The sequence below is a fragment of the Vicia villosa genome, linkage group LG2 (genome assembly GCF_029867415.1).
Source record: "Vicia villosa cultivar HV-30 ecotype Madison, WI linkage group LG2, Vvil1.0, whole genome shotgun sequence".
Lineage (NCBI taxonomy): Eukaryota > Viridiplantae > Streptophyta > Magnoliopsida > Fabales > Fabaceae > Vicia > Vicia villosa.
This window is the reverse complement of record NC_081181.1, coordinates 229,838,150-229,860,854: the sequence shown is the minus strand read 5'-3', so window position 1 is coordinate 229,860,854 and position 22,705 is coordinate 229,838,150. Positions and strand designations below refer to the sequence as shown.

The window sequence follows — 22,705 nt, the reverse complement described above, 5'->3', positions numbered from 1 at the left end:
GGTTACTACATAAAGCAAAAAAATCATAAAACAAATATGCTAATGGCTTTAGACATCCAAAGCTCTAGTGGAATCATCACTATTATCTTTATTGGTATCTTGATTATCATCTTTAAGTTTTGCCCCAGATGAAACATCTTTTTCATCATTAACCAAAGTTGAATTGCTTAAAGTTCCATTTCCACCTAATTCAACATTGCCAACACCACCACTTTGCACAACATTAGTAACAACAATACTAGCTTCCCCAATATTGTTAACAATAACATCATCGTGCTCTACGTTAACTTTGGTTTGCATATTTTCTTTATTAGGATTATCAATTATCCATTCATCATCTGAATTAATATCTTCAAATGAAAGAACACCATTTTTTGTTTTCCTTTTCTACTTTTCAACTTAAAATTGTACATGGCGTGAATTAAGTTATTCATCTTTTTTATTCAACCTATTTCTGCTCTTTGTATGAACCTACAAATAAATTTACAACCAATTCAAAATTGTACGCAAGTTTCGCAATTTACAACACTTTTATGTCTGTAGCAAATTTTTATTATTTTAAAACTATGAGCAATGCATTTTGTCATAACTCGTAAATCACAATTTTTTCAAAACTGTAGCAATATATTATTTCAAAACAAACAAAAACATTTTTTTTCCATAAATCATAAATTTTCTAAACCATTTTTCATGTCAAATTGATATATGGAGATTAGGATCAGTTGACATGATAAAACAATGGGGCATCACGTATACACAATAGAATATACAAGAGAAACATTTAAGTGAGACATACTTACACAACGAATAATTGATTTACGATAACGAACATGAACAAAGAAAGAGACAGAATAAATGCACACCTTCGAGGAAAGGAGGAAGATACTTTAATGAAACAAGAGATTGGTATAGAGACTTTCTAATTCTTGTACAAGTAAAAAAAATAAGGGTTTTTTAATAAAGTAAAATAAAATCTTTTGAGGAATTTGGGCCTTTTTTGGATTTAAACAATTCATAAAAAAACTTATAGACTCGTAAACTCTCCATACACTCGCGAGTCTATACGAGTTTGTGCGAGTCTATCCGGGTCTACTCGAGTCTATGAAAAAATGATTCTATACGTGAGCCTACTCGTTTTTGCTTCCTAGACTCGTTAACTTGTACGAGTTTACAAGTCTACCCGCGAGTTTGACAACCATTTGCAGGAAGGAATGATGATGCTATTGTTGAGATGTTGACGATGTTGGCTGGTGCTATTGGGCGGCTCCGAATGTGAATGCTGGTAAATAGAGAGGAGGATGAGTTTTGTGATTTAGGGAATTTCTGGAGGAATAATCCAACTATCTTTAAGGGAGAGCATGAACCTGACAAGGCATAAGCATGGCTGAAGGCGATTGAGAAGAACTTACGGGTTATGAATTATACGAATGCCCAAAAGGTGCAGTTTGGTTTTCATATGCTTGAGAAGGAAGTTGAGGATTGGTGGGGTAACATTATTCAAAGGTTTGATGAAGAAGGAATTGAGGTTACTTGGGCTCTTTTTAGTGATGCATTTTTGGAGAATTATTTTCCAAAAGATGTGAGTGGGAAGAAAGAGGTTGAGTTTCTTAAGCTGAAGCAGGATAATGGAACTGTGGGAGAGTATATTGCAAGATTTCAAGAGTTGATTAAGTATTATCCTCATTACAACACTACTAATGCTGAGAAATCTAAGTGTCTCAAGTTTGTGAATGGTTTGAGACCTAAGATTAAGAAGGCTATTGGTTATCAAAAAATTTCCCATTTTGCTGAGTTGGTTAACAAGAGTATGATCTATTATGAGGGTTGTAGGGAGAGTGCTGTTCACTACAAGTCTATGAATGATACGAAAAGGAAAGGCCAATTCACAGGAAAGTCTTATGCTGATAAAGGGAAGTAGAAAGCTGGTTTTGACAAGAATTCGAATGGGGGAGGAGCTCCTACTTCGATTAGGTGTTATAGGTGTGGTGTCGAGGGTCATCGTGCTTCTGAGTGCATAAGTGCTGAAGTGAAATGCTTCAAGTGTGACAAGACAAGTCACAAGGCTAATGAGTGTAGACGAGGTTTGAATGTGACTTGTTACAACTATGGTTTGAATGTGACTTTTTGAAGCTCTAATCCGGTGTCTGGGGGTCACTACGCCAAAAATGACTTTTGGCAGCACCCCTAAGACAACGCTTTTTCTGAAAAGCGCTTCCATAAATAAGAATTTAAAAACACGGAAATTGGCTACAGGAAAAGCGTTGTGTAAAGTTGACCTACGAAAGCGCTTTTTAAAAAAACGCTGGTAAAGGCCCCCCTTTAGAGAACGCTTTTTGAAAAGCGTTGGTAAAGGCCCCCCTTTAGAAAACGCTTTTTAAAAAGCGCTTTCTAAAGGGGGGCCTTTACCAGTGCTTTTCAAAAAGCGCTCTCGTAGGCCATTTAAGTTTTAAAAAATAAAACAGAAAACCCCCAAGTTGAAGATGTATTTAAAGCCTATAGGCTATAAATTTCTTTGTCGCTCTTGTTTTCTCATAGAACCCTAGCCGTATTCGTCCTCCTCTTCTTCAATCGCCGTCCCTTTCGCCTACGACAACCATCTCACGTCCATCCCTTTTGCTTACTGGGGTTTCATTCATTTGGTGGATGGTGGGCTTTTTGCTGGGTTGTCTCTGGTGGTGATATCCTTCTGGAAAATGCTCCAAGCTTGTACTGGTAAGCTTTTAATTTTTTACATTTTAAGAAAGTAACAACAAGCCTCCATTGTTTTATGGTGAATAATTTAACTTTTGGCAAATCCGTGAGATTCAAAGAACTCAAAGACGTATCTTGGCATACTATGAAGAAGAGGAAACAAGTGAAGAAGAGGAAGACCAAGATGATGGGAGTGGAAGAGGGAATGGAAGTGAAGATGATGAAGAAAACATGAATGAAAGTGACTAATGTTGTTTCTATTTCTATGTTATGTTTTTATTGTTCTTTATGTTTTTTATGTTTATCTAGACAATGTTTCTTTATGCCTCGTGATGTTTAGGTTACGTATTTGTTTCTTTGTTGTAATCGTTCAAACTCCGTATCATTTCGTACTTTTTGTCGTGTTTAATCTATATTTGTTGTGATAATTTGTATGTGTTATCTTTTAGTTTCATATTTATTTCTCTTTTTCCCCATCCTTTTTGATAATAACAAAGGGGGAGAATAATATGCATGTTTGTTGTTGTTTTGTTTTTCAAAGAAAATGCAGGTCATAACTAAAAGCATCAAATGAACTCACTCCATTTACCAAAGAGAAATCATGGATTTAGGGGGAGTCACTAACATAGGGGGAGCCTTGCATTGTTCAACAAATTTCAAGCACAAAACAACTTTTCAAAGACATTTCAAAACTTGGTTGTCATCATCAAAAAGGGGGAGAATGTAATTACAAGCTTCTCAATCATACTTGGTTTTGATGAAGACAAATTGGATACCAACTTTCATAAAGGATGTGCAAAAAGAATGTCAAGTCTTAGGCAAATTCACACCATTTCAAGTCTTGGAGAATTATGAAGATTTAAATCAAGCTAAAGCATCAAAGGTATAAATAGTTCTCACTTTGATATATAAATGTTCACAATATATTCTACATGCATTCCATAACATACTATAAGTCTCATACCATAGTAAACCTTTGTTGAAATCTTTTCAAAATCAAAACTCTATGGAAAGCATTCAGGAACCGGTTCCTCCCAGCTGGGAACCGGGTTCCAACATTCAGCAAAACAAAGGCTATGGCTTTTAGTACTAGGAACCGGGTTCTACCCCTCTGGGAACTGGTTCCCCTGTGTTAAAATTCAAATTTTTTGTTGTAATGTTAAGCAGGAGCCGGGTTCTCCTAGTTAGGAACCGGTTCCTACTGAACCAGTGTGTCTCATTTTTGCATGTTTGAACCCAAACGAAATTATATTCTTTTCACATAACCATTGCATTGTTTCATGAAAATATAACCTTTCCAAAGGGTGTTTTACACACTATATATTCTGCAACTTTCATATTCAAAAACACTTTCTTGATTAACAATTCCATACTCATAAATTTCATCATTTTCAAGTGTTTACAAACCAGAATTTTATATGAAACTTTCTACATTCATTTTCATTGAAAATTCATTCTAAGTTTCATACATACATTGTGAACACTTATATACTCATTGAGAATTGTTTTACTTGAAGAAGATTAATCTAAGATTGATATTGCTCTCCATCTTTCATCATAAACTTTTGTATAATTCAAAAGATTATTTCTCCTTACTATCCAGGATTATTGGAAGTAAGTGTTGTGTTTGAAGAGGATTGTTCTTCATTCACATTAGTGTTGTTTGATCTTAAAGGTTTTAAGAACCTTTGATCACCCTATAGGTTAGATAGTAAGCATAGGCTTGTACAATAATTCTAACTATAGTGAAATCTCTTTCGTGTTTGAAAGGGGACTGAAGTACTCTCGGATTGTGAGGGGAACCAGTATATATCCTTGCGTTCTTTACCTTTCCGCATTTTATCGCTTCCATCACTATTACCGAGAAAAGAAAAGAACCATTCAAAAACCTTCATACACTTAACCAAAAAATTATTAGAAGTATTCTCATAAAACTGATTGATTTTTTGAAAACCTAATTCACCCCCATCATAGGCATATCTGATACTTACAAAGAATAGTGTTATATATCAATTTTAATAGTATGACATCTAATCTGCATATATAGATTCACTCGCATACACATAATATTTTCTATTTGTTAAGGTGCTTCAGGTGCCTGAAAATGCGTGTGTGTGTGTGTGTGTGTATGTGTTTGTATATGTTTATTGATTTGGGGGTGGATATATCATGTACGAAAGACATGCTCCTTTTCATTATTGTTTTTGGATAAAAGAAGACTTGTTCAATATCCTTTGGCTATAAATTATAAGAGGATACCAACACTGTTAGCTACTACTCTTGGCAATTAGTGGCTAGATCCACTTAATTGAATCACGTGTATAAAAATGATTTCTTATATTCCTTTATTTAAAGTTGAACATATGATTAAATATTAGTGAACCTAGAAAATTTTTCAAATTCGTAGCTTTCAAAAGTACTAGGGATAATTTTTTCATTAAAGAATATTTCTTGATCCAAGGCCAATTTTGGCCGTCCATTATAACTGCATTAGTATGGTCATTAGAGGGACAACCCAACCAGTCCTTAAAAGAACAAAATCAATTTCATTAATTGCTATTTGAGGAACCAATTTGATATCTCAAATAAATGGAGAACTGTGATACTGAGGGTATTTATAGATGACCAAAATGGGCAGTTACTCTTTTTTTCTTTCTATTTGATAGATTTGTGAAGTTTGCTGATATAATGAAAACAATGATATTTTTTTTCAATCCTTATAGGTTGGTTGTTATCTTTCTGGCATTTGATGTCTTTTTTTCCATCTTCTGTGTTGTTTTGGCATGCTTGATCGGCATTGCTCTCTGTTGTTGTCTGCCCTGCATCATTGCTATTCTCTATGCTGTTGCAGGACATGTATGAATAAAAAGATATTTTGAACTGACTGAACAATAACATGGGAACCTCCTAATTGCTCTATTTGTTTCATTTTGAATGAATATAGGAAGGTGCATCAGAAGCAGACCTTAGTATACTTTTTAAATACAAATTTTGATTATTAAACAATGAGGAGAAGGCTAACGGTGGAGCCGGATCGATGGTTCCCATAGAAACCTCCAGTGGATACTTGGCTAATGAACGGATACTTTTACCTGAGGATGCAGTATGGCTTCCTGAAACACAATTTATTTTAATCTTGGATATTTATATTTTATCATTTATGAGAAATGGAAATCAACGGTTCCCTGATTTTCTATTTGAGTCACTGCTCATGAAGATTGTTACTTTAGCTCTATGTGTTTGCATGCATATGAATTTGGTCATTTAAAGAGGAAAAACTAATGAATCAAACTTAGAAACAACTTATGAAGTTCTTTATATTTTAGAAATTTATGATTTAATTGATAGAAGTTGAAATTTGAATTCAACAAATAGCAAGTAGAGGTACTTTGTTTAGAATGTAGGCTCGATCTCTTAAAAACAAAATTACGATTTTAAGTAAATTATATTTTTTATTGTTTGATGTTTTGCTTTTCAGGAATGTTGTATATGCCTCTGTCCATACGAGGATGGAGTGGAGCTTCACACTTTTCCCTGCAACCATCATTTCCATTCTTCATGCATAGTAAAATGGCTAAAGATGAATGCAACTTGTCCTCTTTGTAAGTACAATATCCTCAAGGGAAACAAAAAAGTATAAGTATAACACTTTACTGAGTATTTTCAATGCTGTTGTGTATATGTAGATATTCAAAACAAGGAACATCCACTTTCTCGGTTTTGATAGTTGTTTTTCTTATCTATTTATGTAGAGAAGATTTAGGTTATATATTAATGAATAAGTTAGTGATGTTACTAAATTGAGTAATATGTTGTTATTTGTTAGAGTTATTTGAAAGTTGTGCCAAATTTATGGATTTTATTGTTATTTTAAAATGCCATATAAAAATTTGGATTAAATATGTTTTCCGTTCTAATTAAATTATTAATATAATTTTCATTATGTATATAGTTTGCATTAACAAATTTAATCCTTGCTGTTTATCTTAGCTGATTTGGTAAACAAAATCATTGTAGCACTTGTTACATATGTCTACAAACTAGATCTTACATTTGTTTATGGAGTATTAGTAGTAGTATTAGTTGAATTTAATTTATATATACACCAAAATTGATGCAGTTCCTTCTTGGACTATTGATGGGATACTTGAGTCTTGAGTATATGCAATCAGAAAGTAAAATCCAACAGATGCTAAATTCCTAATTTGTTCTTTCCTGGGATTTGGGGGCAATTCAATGCTGCCAAGGTAACCATTTTCCATTTCCATCATTCATTTCCTTCAGTCTTTAAAGGACATCCTAGTGCTATTGATTTGGTTTTTGATATCCATGATTTTATTTATTTATTTTCCAACTTATTATATGATACATTTGTTTGTGTGTCTGAATGTTCAAGCACGACTTATCTGATTTATAACTTATTAGTTTCACAAGTAGGAAGATTAGTTTCACATTTCTAGTGTAGTGACAATTTACTTATGTGACTTATCTATAAGTCATTTAGTCAATATGTATTATACTCCTTTAATAACTTTATTTTTTTCTTCTTCTTATTCTTATATGTATACATGCGATGGACAATTGAAGATAAATTAGAAGTTGATTTGTGCATTGTTGGAAAGTCAATTATGGCCATCGAGGAGTCACGTTCGGCTGGAGAGAACTAGTTTTCTTAGAGAGCAAATCAATATATATATATATATATATATATATATATATATATATATATATATATATATATATATATATATATATATATATATATATATATATATATATATATATATATATATATATATATATATATATATATGTGTGTGTGTGTGTGTGTGTGTGTGTGTGTGTGTGTGTATTTTGTATTGTATTTTGTGTTTTGAGAATTTGATTGTAAACTTAACTTCTAGAGCACTTATAAAATTAGTGATGTTTTATTTGTATTTTGATAATAAATATATGCAATACTTATAGATTCAATTCATAAAATGTTTCATATTAAATGTATTTTTTTAAATTTTTATTTGTTTAATATAATAAATGCATTTCTCAAAATATTAGTGAGAATTTGAGATATGTCAAAATATTAGAAATTATAAAACGTTTATTAAAAACACCAACGAAATCGCTTTTTCAAAAAAAGCCCTGCCTTAGGCCTATATATGAAAGCGTTTTTTAAGAAAAAGCGCTGCCTTATGCCAATATATGAAAGCGCTTTTTAAGAAAAAGTGCTGCCTTAGGCCAATATATGAAAGCGCTTTTTAAGAAAAAGTGCTGCCTTAGGCCTACCTACGCCAGCGCTTTTGCCTAAACCAAAAGCGTTGCTAAAACCTATAGCAGCGCCACCTACAGTAGCGCTTTTAAAGCCCCAAAAAAGCGCTGTCGTAGGTCTTTTATGGCATAGTGGCCTAGTGGGTGTACATATAAACACTTCGACGTCTAAGTTAGTGACTATCATTAGTGAGATGTATTTTAGGTTTAGAAAATTGTGTACCTCAATCATCGAGCTTGCGTTTAGACTTAATTATCAAATTGCAGAGTTTCAATTCCTTAGAACCTTCTATTCCAAGACATGTCTTCAGGTGGTAATGTATGTTGATATGTAGTCTTTATCCAACATCTCTTGACTTTCAGAGGTTGTTTTGAACCTTATTCATTATGAGTCAATGTTATCATAGAACCATTAGAAATATTCGTCGACCCATACAATAACCCCAAAAAACAACACTACTATATACAAAAATCTATATCTTCGACTTTAAAGATTTGATTTAGTGATAAAAATGCATATTTTATATTAAGAGGTTAAAAGCTTGTTTTAAAATCTTCTCTATGTTAGATATAAACATATTTTCTCACTCTAAAATTATGTTTTGAATAACTAATAGAATTAAATGAAGTGATAAATAATTAGATTATGCTATTTGAATTTGTAAATAAAAATAGATTGAAATGAAATATAATAAAATTTACTACATTCTATCTCACCAAATTTAAATAGGATTTCAGAATTAAAATGTCCACATAATAATTTGTTTCATTCCACTTATTCCATTTTATTTTGATTCATAAATTCAAATATAATCCAAAAGTTTTATTAAATAAAAATATAAAAAAATATGAAAATTCACTCATAGAGGGTGTAATCATAAAGTATGGGTGTGATTGTAGTAACTAATCCTTTTTTCTAGAGTTAAGTCCATTATATACTTTTATTTACCCGAGCCCAATTCATTACCAATTCTCACACATTTTTAGGGTTTAGCCGCTACCATCTCCATCCCTATATATACACAGTACTGCATCTCTTCTCTTTCATCAATCACTCAATACCATTACCAGTGAATTCATTTTTTCTTCTTCTCCTTGTAGTTATTTCTTTTATGTTAGATCTTAGTTATTTTGTGTTTATAAATTATAATTATAATTTCTTTTTGCAAATTCAATTTTATTATTAAGCAGGGATAGTGTGTATCGGTGTTGTGCTATTATTACTGCATTCTTCCGAAAGTATTCCCATGCGATATCAATTTGAGAGAATGGGCAGTTGTCTTTCATTTCATGTTGAAAATCACAACAATCATTTTCTCTACATCTTTCATTTTCTTAATTTATTTGAACTCTAATGATTTTTTTCCATTATTTATGAAAATTCAATAAAATTTAAGGGACTGGAGTTTGGCTCTTTGGCTTATAAATCATGTGCCTTTGAGATGAATGCAGATCCCAATATCAAAATTAATCAATTTTATCAATTTTCGCAATTTTCGCTATGAAGTTTATATTTTAAATCTGGCGAATATAATTGGTATAGTTGATATATTTTTATACTATTTTGTTTTTTAATTAATTTATTTGTTTAAACTTTAATTATTATTGAGTGGTGATTCAGGCAGCCTACTTGCTTAAATATAATAGCATGAGAGGTGTTTAACTGCTCATAAATTAAATCCTTTAGCTCTTCAGATTTGCTGAGAATTTTCTCTGAAGCTGGTCTAGTAAGCTTAAGTACATTGTTTTTTCATGAATATATCTGAGTGTGTTTTGTAAAATTTTAACTCTTTGTATATTTATCAAATTTTAATTATGTTAAATTTTTCATTAAATAAATTTTTTTGAGTTCATAATACTAATTTTAGATAAATGTGTATTTTAGAATAATTTAAAAAATCTTATTTAATTTTTTTTATTTTAATTGTTTAAAATAAATAATTAATTTTAATACATTATGACCTTATTTTTTTTAATACACTACATTATGTCAATGTTTATTTAATGCTAAATTAAAATTTTATTTTAATATTGAATTATAAATTTTAATTAAATATGTATTAATTAATAATACAATGTATGTTAATTTCAATGTTTATTTAATACCATATTAAAATTTTATTTTAATATTGTATTATAAATTTTAATTAAATATTGGCTAATTAATAATATACTGTATATTATTTCAAATTTTATTTAATTCTAAATTAAAATTTTATTTTAATATTGAATAATAAGTTTTAATTTAATATTGATTAATAAATAAAAATTTGATAAACTAACGATTCTTTCATAATATTCAATAGTCACTATTCCTCATGTCATTCATAAAAAAAATGTAAATGATGCACAATAATTAGTTAATCAAATTTTTGTTAATGAATCCAGATAAGTCTCTGTTAATCAATCCAGATAAGTCTCAAGAATATCTTTGTTAATGAACCTAGATAACCCAGATAAGCCTTCAGAATTTTGTTGTTAAAATATTAAATTAAAGGAAATAAAAATTAATACTTTATTAAATTTTTTATAACTTAATTAATTTGAACATTTAAATTATTATCATTTATAAAATGAATGTTATAAATGAATGTGAAAAGTAAATACGAAGTAGAGAATGAAAACCCATAACCCCATAAATGAATGTGAAAAGTAAATAGTAAATACGAAGTAGAGCAAATGAATCTGAAAAGTAAATATGAAATAGAGAATGAAAACCACATAAATGAATCTGAAAAGTAAATACGAGAGAATGAAAACCACATAAATGAATCTGAAAAGTAAATACGAAATAGAGAATGAAAACCACATAAATGAATCTGAAAAGTAAATACGAAATAGAGAATGAAAACCACATGTCTTAATTTATTATCATAGCTATCTTAATTGAAGAAATAAAGCTATCTTAATGGAATAAATAACGAATCTTATTTCTACGTTTTTAAAACTTGCTTTGTTATAAAAAATTTGTACCAAAAATGTATCCATTTTACCTCTCTGTTATAAAACTTGTGTTGTGTTTCACAAGTTACAAAATCCTTTGTTTCAAGGTATCCTTTATTCTGTCTATGTCTGCTTTCTCTTTATCTTTTTATATTCAATCTCATCGTTTATTTTGGTCTTGATTTGTGAGTGCAATGAGTGAGGGAGAAAGATTTCTCCTAAAAATGTCTAGATGCGTAGAAGCTTTTAGATGCACCACAAGAAAAGTGGATTAGGTCTTTGTGGAAAAAGAGAATAATGACATCCTATTTGTTAGCGTTTTTATTGATAGTGACATAGACTTAGTGTCTTCTTCATCAGATTTGGTTCATATTATCGTGGAGCTTCTCGCTAGCTCTTTTAGTGTCGAGGTTCTAAGTTACGACACAGTTTGTCTCAACGATTCTTGGGTAAAAGATTTTGAGATGGACTAGATTTGTTTAACACCAATGATGAGGCTTGCATTATTTTAGATCCATAAGATTCGAGCGACGCGACGATCGCCTGGAGTGCATGACGAGTATTTCGACTTCTACCTTGGCGTTATTGAAGATTTTAGCTTGGGATTCCCTTCACCATCTTCTAATCCGAGCATTTCATAACCTTAAATGTTGCCATTTCCTAATTTCACCTTAATAGTTGGGCATTTTCTTGGGCATTTGAGGTAATCTATTTGGGCCTCAATATCACGCATACCTTTGACATTTTCTTTTCCTTTCATGAGACTAGGAGACGTATAAAGGAGGTTGGGGTTTAGTGAATGCTATGCTCGGTCAGACCCCCTCCGCCTACACATTGAAATTCATATATAAGGAAGATGAGACATATTTATTTCATATTTACTAGACCAATAACTCCACCTTAATCATGGAGATATGACCCACACAAATTCAACACCACTGAAAGAGTGACAATTGAGCTTTTATAGCAATTCTAGACTATTTGGGTGTGTGATTTGCTCAAGTATGAAATTGATATGGATAAACTAGTCGATTTTCTTGGTATAATTACTTTTATGCGACCCTATTCCTTGAGCCACATGTTGTTGCAAATTATAAGAAGCCATCTAGTGTGCATGAAGTCATTAAAACCATAGCTCTTGCTACTCAGCTGACCCAAATTCACCAAATGATGAAGAATCTGATGACAACTTTTGACATACCAGTAGCTGAGCCAGTCAAAGTTATGACTGTTTCCACTGAAGTTGCATGTGTTTATTGTAAAGGAGCTCATATATTTCAGGAAAGTTTAACAAATCCACTTTCATTGAAGTATGTGGGAAACCAGAGGTATAACAACCCCTACAACAACACATATACCATGGATAACGTAACCACGCAAATTTCTCATGGAGCAACTACCAAAATCAATTAAATTCTCAATCACCACAAACTTCACCTGGCTTTTCTACACCAATTCATACAGTGGCTCCACAAAGAAATAAGCAGTTAGTAGTTGTTCTTAAATCATTTATTCAGGAGACAATGACTCAATTTCAATCTCAAGGTGTTAGCATAAAAAATCTGTGAAAAAAATATTCATCATCAATCATTATCTTTCTTTTTATGAAGATAAAAGCATATCTTAGAAGAAAGATCAAAGTATCAGGTTTGCATAATGTTTTGGATTTCAATGAAAATGGATCATAGATCAAGGTACAATATGCAATTTAGTTGTTATAAGCCTTTGATGCTCAAGAATTAATCATAAACTTTAAGCATGCATACGTTTAAAGTTGCATATTTAACTTAGCAAAAATTGCATTTTTTTTCATTGAAGCAATCAATTGTCATATTGAAGCAATTGATTGTTCAAAATCACTGCCAAGCAAAATTTGGAATTTGAACTTGTGACAAACGATTATCATCCTGAAGCAAGCGATTGCCACTATGTAATTTTGCATATGTTTGAACATTGGGGTATAGGCAATTGATTGTTATCTATAATTTTTGGAAAATTCCGAATCAACATGATACCTTTTCATTGCACATGTTCATGAAACCTTTTCACATATCATTGCAATTAATTAAGAATATTTTTCCAGCACTGCTACTTATTTCAAGAGGTGTCTTGTGATGTATTAATAGTAGAATTTTTTATGTTTAAAATCATGTTTTTCATGAATAATTTTCATATGTTTCAAGTGTTAGTAATATATTATTAGAGAAACTATTTTCTGTATAATTTTTATTCATATGTGAAATTTTTTAGTGAAAATACTTGAGCACTTAACTGTTTATATCATCTTGATTTGTTTATTGAAGGAGAAGATAGAATTCTAAATATATGAGAAAAGTAGCAAAGCTCTCAATTTTATCAAGTCTGCTGCAAAGTCTGTTTGTACTAAATTTTATCTATTTATTGTATTTTTCACCAAGTGTGTGGTGCTTTTTAACTATAAGAAAGTGATTGTTCTGTCTAGAGGTTTTCGCAAATTAGAAGGAGTCTTTCAATTTGTTGGAAAAAGTCCTTTGAATTGGGACGATTCAAAGTCCACCATAGTTGTTGGTGTTGTTGGAAATCAAGGAAGTGGTTTTCTTCTTTGTTGTTGTTGTTAGAATATTGTAGGAGAAGTCTTGATGTGAGGCTTGTACAAAGATATAACAATAGTGAAAATATCTCACTTAAGAGTGAGGGGACTAGATGTAACATTGGTTGATAAGGAGAACTAGTATGCATCTTTGTGTTCCTTATTTTTCAGCATTTAAATTATGCACTTTACTTCATAGGTTCGTCAAAATATTTTCGGAAAAATAAGAACTTAAGAATCATCACTTTAAAACTCTAAAAATCCAGAAAACCCAATTCACCCCCTCTTAGGCGCACTCTCATACTAATAAAACCTAGATAATCAGGTTGGACATATTGCATCCACACTGAGTGGAAGAACTATGTGATCACTCCTAAGCTCTACTAAAAGGCATGCGTTAACTTATGGTACCAAGAGTATTGAAACATGTAAAATCTTTTCATTGAGAAGTTGCAAGGAATATGAAGGAACAAGTCTACAAAGTCAAGAAATGCAAGGGAAATACGTAAAGCTTTCTGAAGCCTCGAGAGAAGAAGAGGTACACACCCCATATTAACCAAACCTTGAGATGACTTAATGGAAAGCAACCCACTAAGAAGACCTCTAACACGCACCTGCTGAAGCAGCGATGACATCTGAAGTGCCAGAGTCCAGTTTAATAAGAAGATTTACACAATAGAGGCCATCACCACCTTTTCCATAAAGAATCATGAAGGCTTAGGAAGTTTATGGAAATATTCAAATAACTTCATATCAAGATACCATTGATTAAAGTTATTCAGAAAATGTCAATTATGCAAAGTTCATGAAAGATGTCTTGACAAAAAGGAAAAGAGTAGGGGAATTTGCAATTGTGGCACTATCTCAGGAATGTAGTCAGTTAGTGCAAGGAAAATCACCACCTAAGTTGAAAGACCTCAGAAGTTTTACCATTCCTTGCAACATAGAAAATTCATTTTTTGGTAGAGAATTATGTGACCTTGGATTAAGCATTAATTTAAGGGTTAAATATGTTTTTGGTCCCTATAAATATATCAAAATTGACTTTTAGTCCCTATATTTTTTTTCATGTTTTAGTCCTTATAAAATTATTTTTGCATGACATTTTAGTCCTTCTACAAGGACTAAAACAACATGCATAAATAATTTTGTAGGGATTAAAACATGACTTTTTTTTATAAGGACCAAAAGTCAATTTTGGTAATTTTGTAGGGATCAAAAACTTATTTAACCCTTAATTTAATGCCACTATCTATATTCAAGAAGATAGGAATTTATGCTGAAGACCAACAACCATCACACTTCAGCTAGCTGACAGAAGCATTTGATACCCTCTAGGAAAGATTGAAGATGTATTAGAAAAAGTTAACAAGTTCGTCTTTCTAGCTCATTTCATCATTATGGACTTCAATGCTGACTAAGACAGACCCATCCTCTAAGGAAGACCATTGCTCGCAACTGGAAGAACTTTAATAAATATAGAAAAGGGAGAACTTACCATGAGATTAAATGGGTACCAAGTGGTTTTTAATGTATTAAATGCGTTAAAATACTCTGATGAAGATATAGGTAATTTTTCATTGATCTCTAGTCGGAATTAAGAGAATATGAATTAAAAGTAGAGCTAGGTGAGCAAGAAAAGAAATAATTAATGAAATAGGGTATTGTAAGTGGACCTTTACTCCAATTTGAAAGAAGGAAAGAATGTTTTGAAACCTTTGAGAATACTAATGAATTGGTAAAAATCAATGTCCAATCAATGGAGGATCCACCTGAATTAGAATTGAAAGAACTACCTTCACACTTGTAAGGCAGGACATAAGTTGTTGGTGATCATTGCAACTGAACTGTTTGAAGGGCAGAGTTACCAAGTGGTTTTTAATATATTAAATGTGTTAGAGTACTTTGATGAAGACATAGGTGATTTTTCATAGGTCTCTAGCCGAAATTAAGAGAATATGAATTAAATGTAGAGCTAGGTGAGCAAGAAAAGAAAGAATTAATGAAAGAGGGTATTGTAAGTGGACCTTTACTCCAATTTGAAAGAAGGAAAGAACCTTTTGAAACCTTTGACAATATTAATGAAATGGTGAAAATCAATGTTCCATTAATGGAGAATCCACCTGAATTGGAATTGAGTGAACTACCTTCACACTTGCAATAAGTTGCCAGTGATCATTGCAACTGAACTGCCTCAAGGGCAGAGGTATCAACTTCTAGCGCTTTTGAAAAGACACAAGAAAGAAATATCTTGGAAAATAATTGATATCAAGTGGATTAGTCTTACTGAGTGTAGGCATAGAATACTATTGGAGGAGAATGAAAAGGAAATCTAAAGGAGATTGAACCCTATCATGAAAGAGGTTGTGAAGAAAGAAATCATCAAATAGTTGGACGCTAGAATCAGCTACCCTATTTTTAACAGTATGTGGGTGATCCCCATTCGATGTGTTCCTACGAAGGGTGGTATGACAATAATTTAAAATGAAACGAATGAATTGATCCTTGCAAGAGTTGTCAATGGTTGAAGAATTGGCATGGACTATAGGAAATTAAACAAGGCCACAAGGAAATATCATTTCTCTCTTCCACTAATTGATCGAATACTAGATAGATAGGTTGGAAAAGAGTTTTATTCTTTTCTGGATGTGGCTACAATCAGATTGCAATAGCTCCCTAAGACCAAGATTTTTTTTTTCATTTGTCCTTATGGAACCTTTTCCACAGAAGGATGCCATTTTGACTATGCAATGCTACAAAAAAATATCTATAGATGTATGGTTTCCATATTTTTTGATCTTATTGAATGTTCCATGGAGGTATTTATGGATGTTTCATCCTTTTTTGGAGAATTATTTCAGAGTTGCTTGGACAATTTGGAGCTGGTACTCACTAGATGTGAGAAAAGTAACTTGTTGTTAAATTGGGAAAAATTGTCATTTCATGGTAAAGGAAGAAATTGTCTTGGGTCATAGGATTTCCAAGGAAGGATTGGAGGTGGATCAAGTAAAGATTGAAGTAATTTGGAAACTATCGCCACCATACAACATTAAAGGCATACAAAGTTTTCATGGACATGTTGGATTTTATAGAAGGTTTATCAATGATTTTTCCAAGATCACAAAACCCTTGTGCCAACTACTGCAACATAATACTCCATATGTCTTCAGTGAGGAATGTGAGCATGCTTTCAAATATTTTAAGAAGGCATTGTTCTCTGCACCTATTGTGGAAGCACTTGATTGAACAAAACCATTTAAACTAATGTGTGATGCAGTTGCTTTTGCATAGGGTATTTTTCCACCACATAGGGCAGGGTTAGCAATCCCTTAATACCATCATAAAATTATCTTATTCTAAAATATCTCATAGAATATTCCTTTTCTATTTGAAGTTGAAGAATAAAATTAAAAGTATTCCCTATTCTCTAATAATATTAAATATAAATAATATATTTTAGATAATTATAAAACTATTTTTTTTTGACATTTTAATCATTTTAAAAAGGATAACTAGTAGAAGACCCGTGCGTCCGCACGGGTAATTTATATCTTAAGGTGAATAATAAAAGAGAAACAAAATTTAAAACCTTAAACATTTAGAATGAACACGTATACCTTAAAATATGTATTGTGCTGGTAGTGACCCATAAATTAAAAATTTAGTTGGTTATACAATTGTCGAGTATTATCTAATTTAATAATATAAAATTTTAATTGTATTAAAATAAAAAATACATTAATTAAAATTAATATTTTTATTGATAAAAAATAAATAGAATTGATTAAAAAAATTAGAACAAATTTTTTCATTCATATTAAAATAAATAGTGTGACTTTTCTTAATTTGTATACACTGAAAATTTAATAAACAAACTCAAACATCATTTTAAAAATTCAACAATGCTTAAAAATAATCTTAATTTGTTATCTTTCATCCTAACATGAACAATATCTTTCATCTCATGAATAATATACATTGTTGAAAAGACCTTTCACAGATTTGACCTAAGTTTGCAAAATTTCTTAAAAACCATTAAGCAATTTAATATTGATTATTAATCAGCACAACGAAAAGCTCGCATCCTCACGGTGCTATTTTGTAGTCCACATGAGACAATTTAATGTGTAATAGATAGAAATAAAAAGATTTCTCTTGTAGAGTAGTTTTGACAATATTACATAGCCTTTAAAATATGCAGCATCAACAATTAGACTACATAATATTTTATTATTTTGGTCAATATTAAGCTTGAGAAGATTCATTTATCATGTAATGGTGCTTGATGTTGCGCATGTTGTCAGCCCAGAGTGTTATACACTTCTCACAATACAAGTTAACCATGTTACTTCTCCAGCAACTTGAAAATATAGGCTTCCAAACTTGTGTATCTAAAAGATCAGAAGGAAATAAACAGTCTTGTGAAAAGAAAATATTATAAGGCACTTTATACCTATGTAACACTAATATATCTTGTACCTAAGATACCAAATATAGAACAATATCATTAACTAATTACTATAGTGATATGTAGAAAGATCACCCACAGCCTCAGGGTCACCTTCCCTTAAACAATCAATTGGAGGTATATTAATGTCTCTTGAACACCATAAGCATTCCAACAAAAAGGATCATCCAATAACTCACCTTTAAATGGTAAAAGCTCAACCTCGGAAAGTGTTATGTTTTTGCAAGCAGCAATGTCACTACAAGCAAAATGAATAGAAGCAGTTCTAACATCATAAGTGCCCTTAATGTTTTTATTGGAAACATCATTCACATGAACAGCTGAAGTTTGGTTTAGACATTCCTTTGTCAAACAACTGTTGATAGGAAACTTGAATAGCACTGCACAATGCTGACAATTCATGCACTCCCTCTTATTTGTTTTTTTTTTGCCCTTCACATTCAATCATGGCTTTGTTTTGAAAAGAGGAAATAGCTAACACTATACCTTAGTGTTACTTGCATTTATATATTCCAACTGAACCTTTAGACCTTACAATCAGTAATGATTTATCTCCATTCTAGTAAATACTTTGAAACCTCTATTTCAATGAACATATAGCTCATTAATTTGGTTCCTTCATCCATTTTAGTCAGCTAACTAAGGTGATACTACTAACCTCATGTAGCAGTAAGTTAGACATAGTTTCTGCAAGACAATGATTAAATGAGTTATCTTGATGAACATACATAGTTCCTTTAAGGCCTAGTTGGTTTATAGGTAATTGGAACTTATCGATTGACACAATTACATGTAAAATTGTTCAAGAGAGCTTAAGACATGTATATAAACTCTCTTTAACTTCTGCCTATAAGCTCTCTAATATTGCTGTTTCTTCTACCAGTTTCACTAAGCTGTTTCTTCTGACATATTGAAATGAATCATCAAATGAATATTTATAACCACTTGACATAGACATTTATTAGTCATATAAAAAGAAACACTAAATTAACAATCAAAATCTGTACCTTCTTGGGGGTTAAGAAAGTAATCATACAATGTTATGTCATCCCAACAACAATACAAAGCAATTTACTGGTGAAGAATATTTGGGTATGTACCTCCTGTCAAATCATATGCCAAGTGATCAAAACTCCCAACAGCAATACAAAGCAATGCATCAGTAGAGTAAGATAATTAAGGAATACCAACAATAGTAGACCAGTAGTAAATAACACACACACACACACACACACACACACACATATATATATATATATATATATATATATATATATATATATATATATATATATATTGTAATACCCCGTATTAAATTAAATGCTCTAATGTTATTAGCTGACACTGAGGTTTTATAAATTGGTGCATTAGAGATACTTTTGGACATTTAGTTAGTAGTGTAACTAAAGATATTTCTTATATCCTTTCCTTTTTGCTTTTCTTCTTCATTCTACAACAAAAGAGAAAGATAGAGAGAAGAAGTAGAGAGAAGGAAGAGCAAGAGGAGAAAGGAGGAAAAAGCTTGGATCTTCATCATTTCTCCGCCGAATCAACTCATCTTCGACATCAACGACTCATAATCGAGGTGGGTTCTAGTTAGAAACTTATAGTTTGTTTATGGATGAAAATCTCAGTTTGGATTGGGGTTTTTATGGAAATCTAGGTTTTGGACCAAATTCATCAATGTTCATGAATAAGTGCCTATAATCCATAAATATATCATCTATAGGTTGTATCTATGCTTTAATATGATCTGAAACAGGTTAGGATGGTTTTGGATGGTTTTGAACCATGGGTTTTGTGTGTGAAGCAGAGCTGAGAACTCAGTTCTCGCGCGCTTCGCGGCGCGAACGAGGCTGCGCGGCGCGAACCATGCAGGTTTTTAGAGGTTTTGTTTCTGCCATCAGTACGCGACGCGTACAAGGGTTCGCGGCGCGAACACCAGGAGATTTTGGTGAGGTTTGCTACTGCCAGAGGGTTCGCGGCGCGACCTAGGTGTTGCGCGGCGCGAACTGAAGCCTTCTTAACTAATTTTAGTTTATTGAGGTAAATTGTTCCGATCGTAACCTTTGAACCGTAACTCTGTTTTAATCGCCGTTCGAAGCAGTAGTAGGCTAGAAGCGTGTACTTTCTAGTAGTGTAGGTTTTGGGAACAAAAGGAGAATTTATTTAATCGAGAGTCGGGAATTTCTTGATTTCTTGGGTTGGTTTCGTTCGGAATCATGAGAACGTTATGCTTTTGGTACGATGCTTGTGTACTCTATAATTGTTATTGAGTTCTATTGCAGGTGGATTAGTATTACCTTGTTATATATGTTTATATCAAGAGGGTTGAATAACTTCATTGTTATGTGAATAAAGGATAAGTGAGGAAAACTAGAGTTTGTTAGGTATGTGTATCTTAACAAAGAAAACCTAGGATGAGACATTATATGGAACATACGTGTTTAGAATCTTATGAGGAAAGGCTAACAGGCCTAGTGATCTGCGTGAGCGATCACCAATGTATGAAGGGCTAACAGGCCTAGTGGTTTGCGGGAGCGATCACCATTGTATGATGTATTAATCGGAACCGTTGTATTTCCTTATTTCTTTATTTTTCTTTTGAATGCTAACAGGCATTCTTCGTGCAGAGAGGCACTGTGCAGAGAGGCACAAATAATCTTGGCAGGTTTGATTCCCGCTTTTGTGTACGAATGGAACCTACGGGTAGAGTCCGAATCCATTTCGTATGTCAAGATTTTCCAAAGGATCCATGACTCGTGCCACCTCCTAGACGTAGAAGGGGACGGGAATATGGGGATGCCTTGGTATTGGTTTCCGATTAATAATCTTGTGTTGAGTTTTTGAACTCTAAGTATGATTCCATATAATGTTAGTATGAGAACTCAAGGTCTAGTTCCTTTTATGACTTGAGACTTATAGGTTAGAACCTTGTAAAGCCGAGAGGATCCATAGGATAGGGAACTCACTGAGATTTTGCATCTCACCCCATTATATATTGATTTCAGGTGCTACAGGTTCCGCGAAGGGTAAGGAGAAAGCAATTTGATTCCTTATTCCTTATGTTCTTTTGGTATGGCGAAGCTTCCGTTGTGGAGTTCTTTTGAGATCATTGTTTGATCTAGTTCTTAGTATTTTATTTTGAACATCTTGTATGTATTATGCCATCGTGTAGAACTTTTGTATTAAGGCATTAATATGTATAATGTGTTGACTAGGAACTTATTGGTATTTCAGTACCAAATACTTGGATTCATGTATATTTATATGATTTGATGCATGTATTTATATGAAGTAATTTGGAAACTATCGCCACCATACAACATTAAAGGCATACAAAATTTTCATGGACATGTTGGATTTTATAGAAGGTCTATCAATGATTTTTCCAAGATCACAAAACCCTTGTGCCAACTACTGCAGCATAATACTTCATATGTCTTCAGTGAGGAATGTGAGCATGCTTTCAAATATTTTAAGAAGGCACTGTTCTATGCACCTATTGTGGAAGCACTTGATTGAACAAAACCATTTAAACTAATGTGTGATGCAGTTGCTTTTGCATAGGGTATTTTTCCACCACATAGGGTAGGGTTAGCAATCCCTTAATACCATCCTAAAATTATCTTATTCTAAAATATCTCATAGAATATTCCTTTTCTATTTGAAGTTGAAGAATAAAATATAAAACTATTCCCTATTCTCTAATAATATTAAATAGAAATAATATATTTTAGATAATTATAATTTTTTTTGACATTTTAATCATTTTAAAAAGGATAATGTTAACATTTGCCCTTATGATATATGTAAAGAACTAAATGTAAAAATATTTTTTTTTGGAAATTGTGCATTGCTTTTATTAAATATTTAGATTTAATTAATTAATTTATTTTTTCAATACAAACTTTTTATTTGTAGATTTCTTAACATATACCCTTATGACACATGTTAGCATTACCCTTTTAAAACATGACATTAGTTTAGTTGTGAAATTGATATAGTTGTTAAAAATATTTTGAAAAATTATTCGGAAGTCAATCACATTAAAATTTTTAATATGTGAGAACAAATAACAATGACAAATAAAGTACATGCTCTTCAACAAAAATACCTCTTTACACAATTAGACATCAATTCAACTTGGTAAAAGAAGATAAAAGACAAGAAATATAATAACTTGTTTGTCTAGTTCAATCAAACGATCTATTATGGAAAAGATAGCAACTCTCTGATTCACTATATTTTTAAAAGTTGTTACAAAAGATTGCAAATAAGTTACAAAGAAATAGTTACCCAATTTTCCATGAACAAATTCTATTTTCTACCCAATTATTTTTCAGTCTCTCAAACTCTCAATATATGAATCACAATTTATTTGTCAATCCCTTTAAATACCTCTAAAGGTTTCCCTCAACCATTGTCTCTCTAAACTTTTTTCCTTACTATGATTGTCACCTCTGTCCTATGTCCTTAGTCATAAAATTCTAAAGGTCATGATAACAAAAATTCAAGTGAGACATATTTATACTGTGAAAACTCAATAGATCCATAACAAACTCAAATCACAAACCATTAAAGAATGGATCAACAGACTGAAACAGATAAGTTTAAAATACATTAATTGAGAAAACCAAATAGGATGAATGAAAATCCGAACCGTCCACGGGCCGACTTAAACCGCCGCCGTAGATTTATGATTTCTAGCCGCTGTCTCACACCGCCGCCAGCCACCTCTGCCGAACCGCCTATCTGAGATTCAGACA

General features: G+C 31.8%; 1 protein-coding gene, 2 non-coding genes and 1 pseudogene across 3 annotated transcripts; all 4 read left to right on the top strand.

Moving 5' to 3' along the window:
- Positions 1 to 1,414: 1,414 nt before the first annotated feature.
- LOC131651555 (uncharacterized) lies at positions 1,415 to 1,918 on the top strand. The gene has a single exon (XM_058921212.1). The coding sequence runs from the start codon at positions 1,415 to 1,417 to the stop codon at positions 1,916 to 1,918; it is 504 nt and encodes a 167-aa protein (XP_058777195.1).
- A 148-nt stretch (positions 1,919 to 2,066) lies between these two features.
- LOC131651554 (E3 ubiquitin protein ligase RIE1-like) lies at positions 2,067 to 6,415 on the top strand (annotated as a pseudogene).
- A 2,725-nt stretch (positions 6,416 to 9,140) lies between these two features.
- Positions 9,141 to 9,282, top strand: LOC131654511 (small nucleolar RNA snoR135). Its single transcript, XR_009299536.1, has one exon. It is a non-coding gene; the product is annotated as a small nucleolar RNA snoR135 (small nucleolar RNA).
- Positions 9,283 to 9,575: 293 nt separating this feature from the next.
- On the top strand, positions 9,576 to 9,700 carry LOC131654483 (small nucleolar RNA snoR77). The gene has a single exon (XR_009299512.1). It is a non-coding gene; the product is annotated as a small nucleolar RNA snoR77 (small nucleolar RNA).
- The last annotated feature ends 13,005 nt before the right edge of the window (positions 9,701 to 22,705 follow it).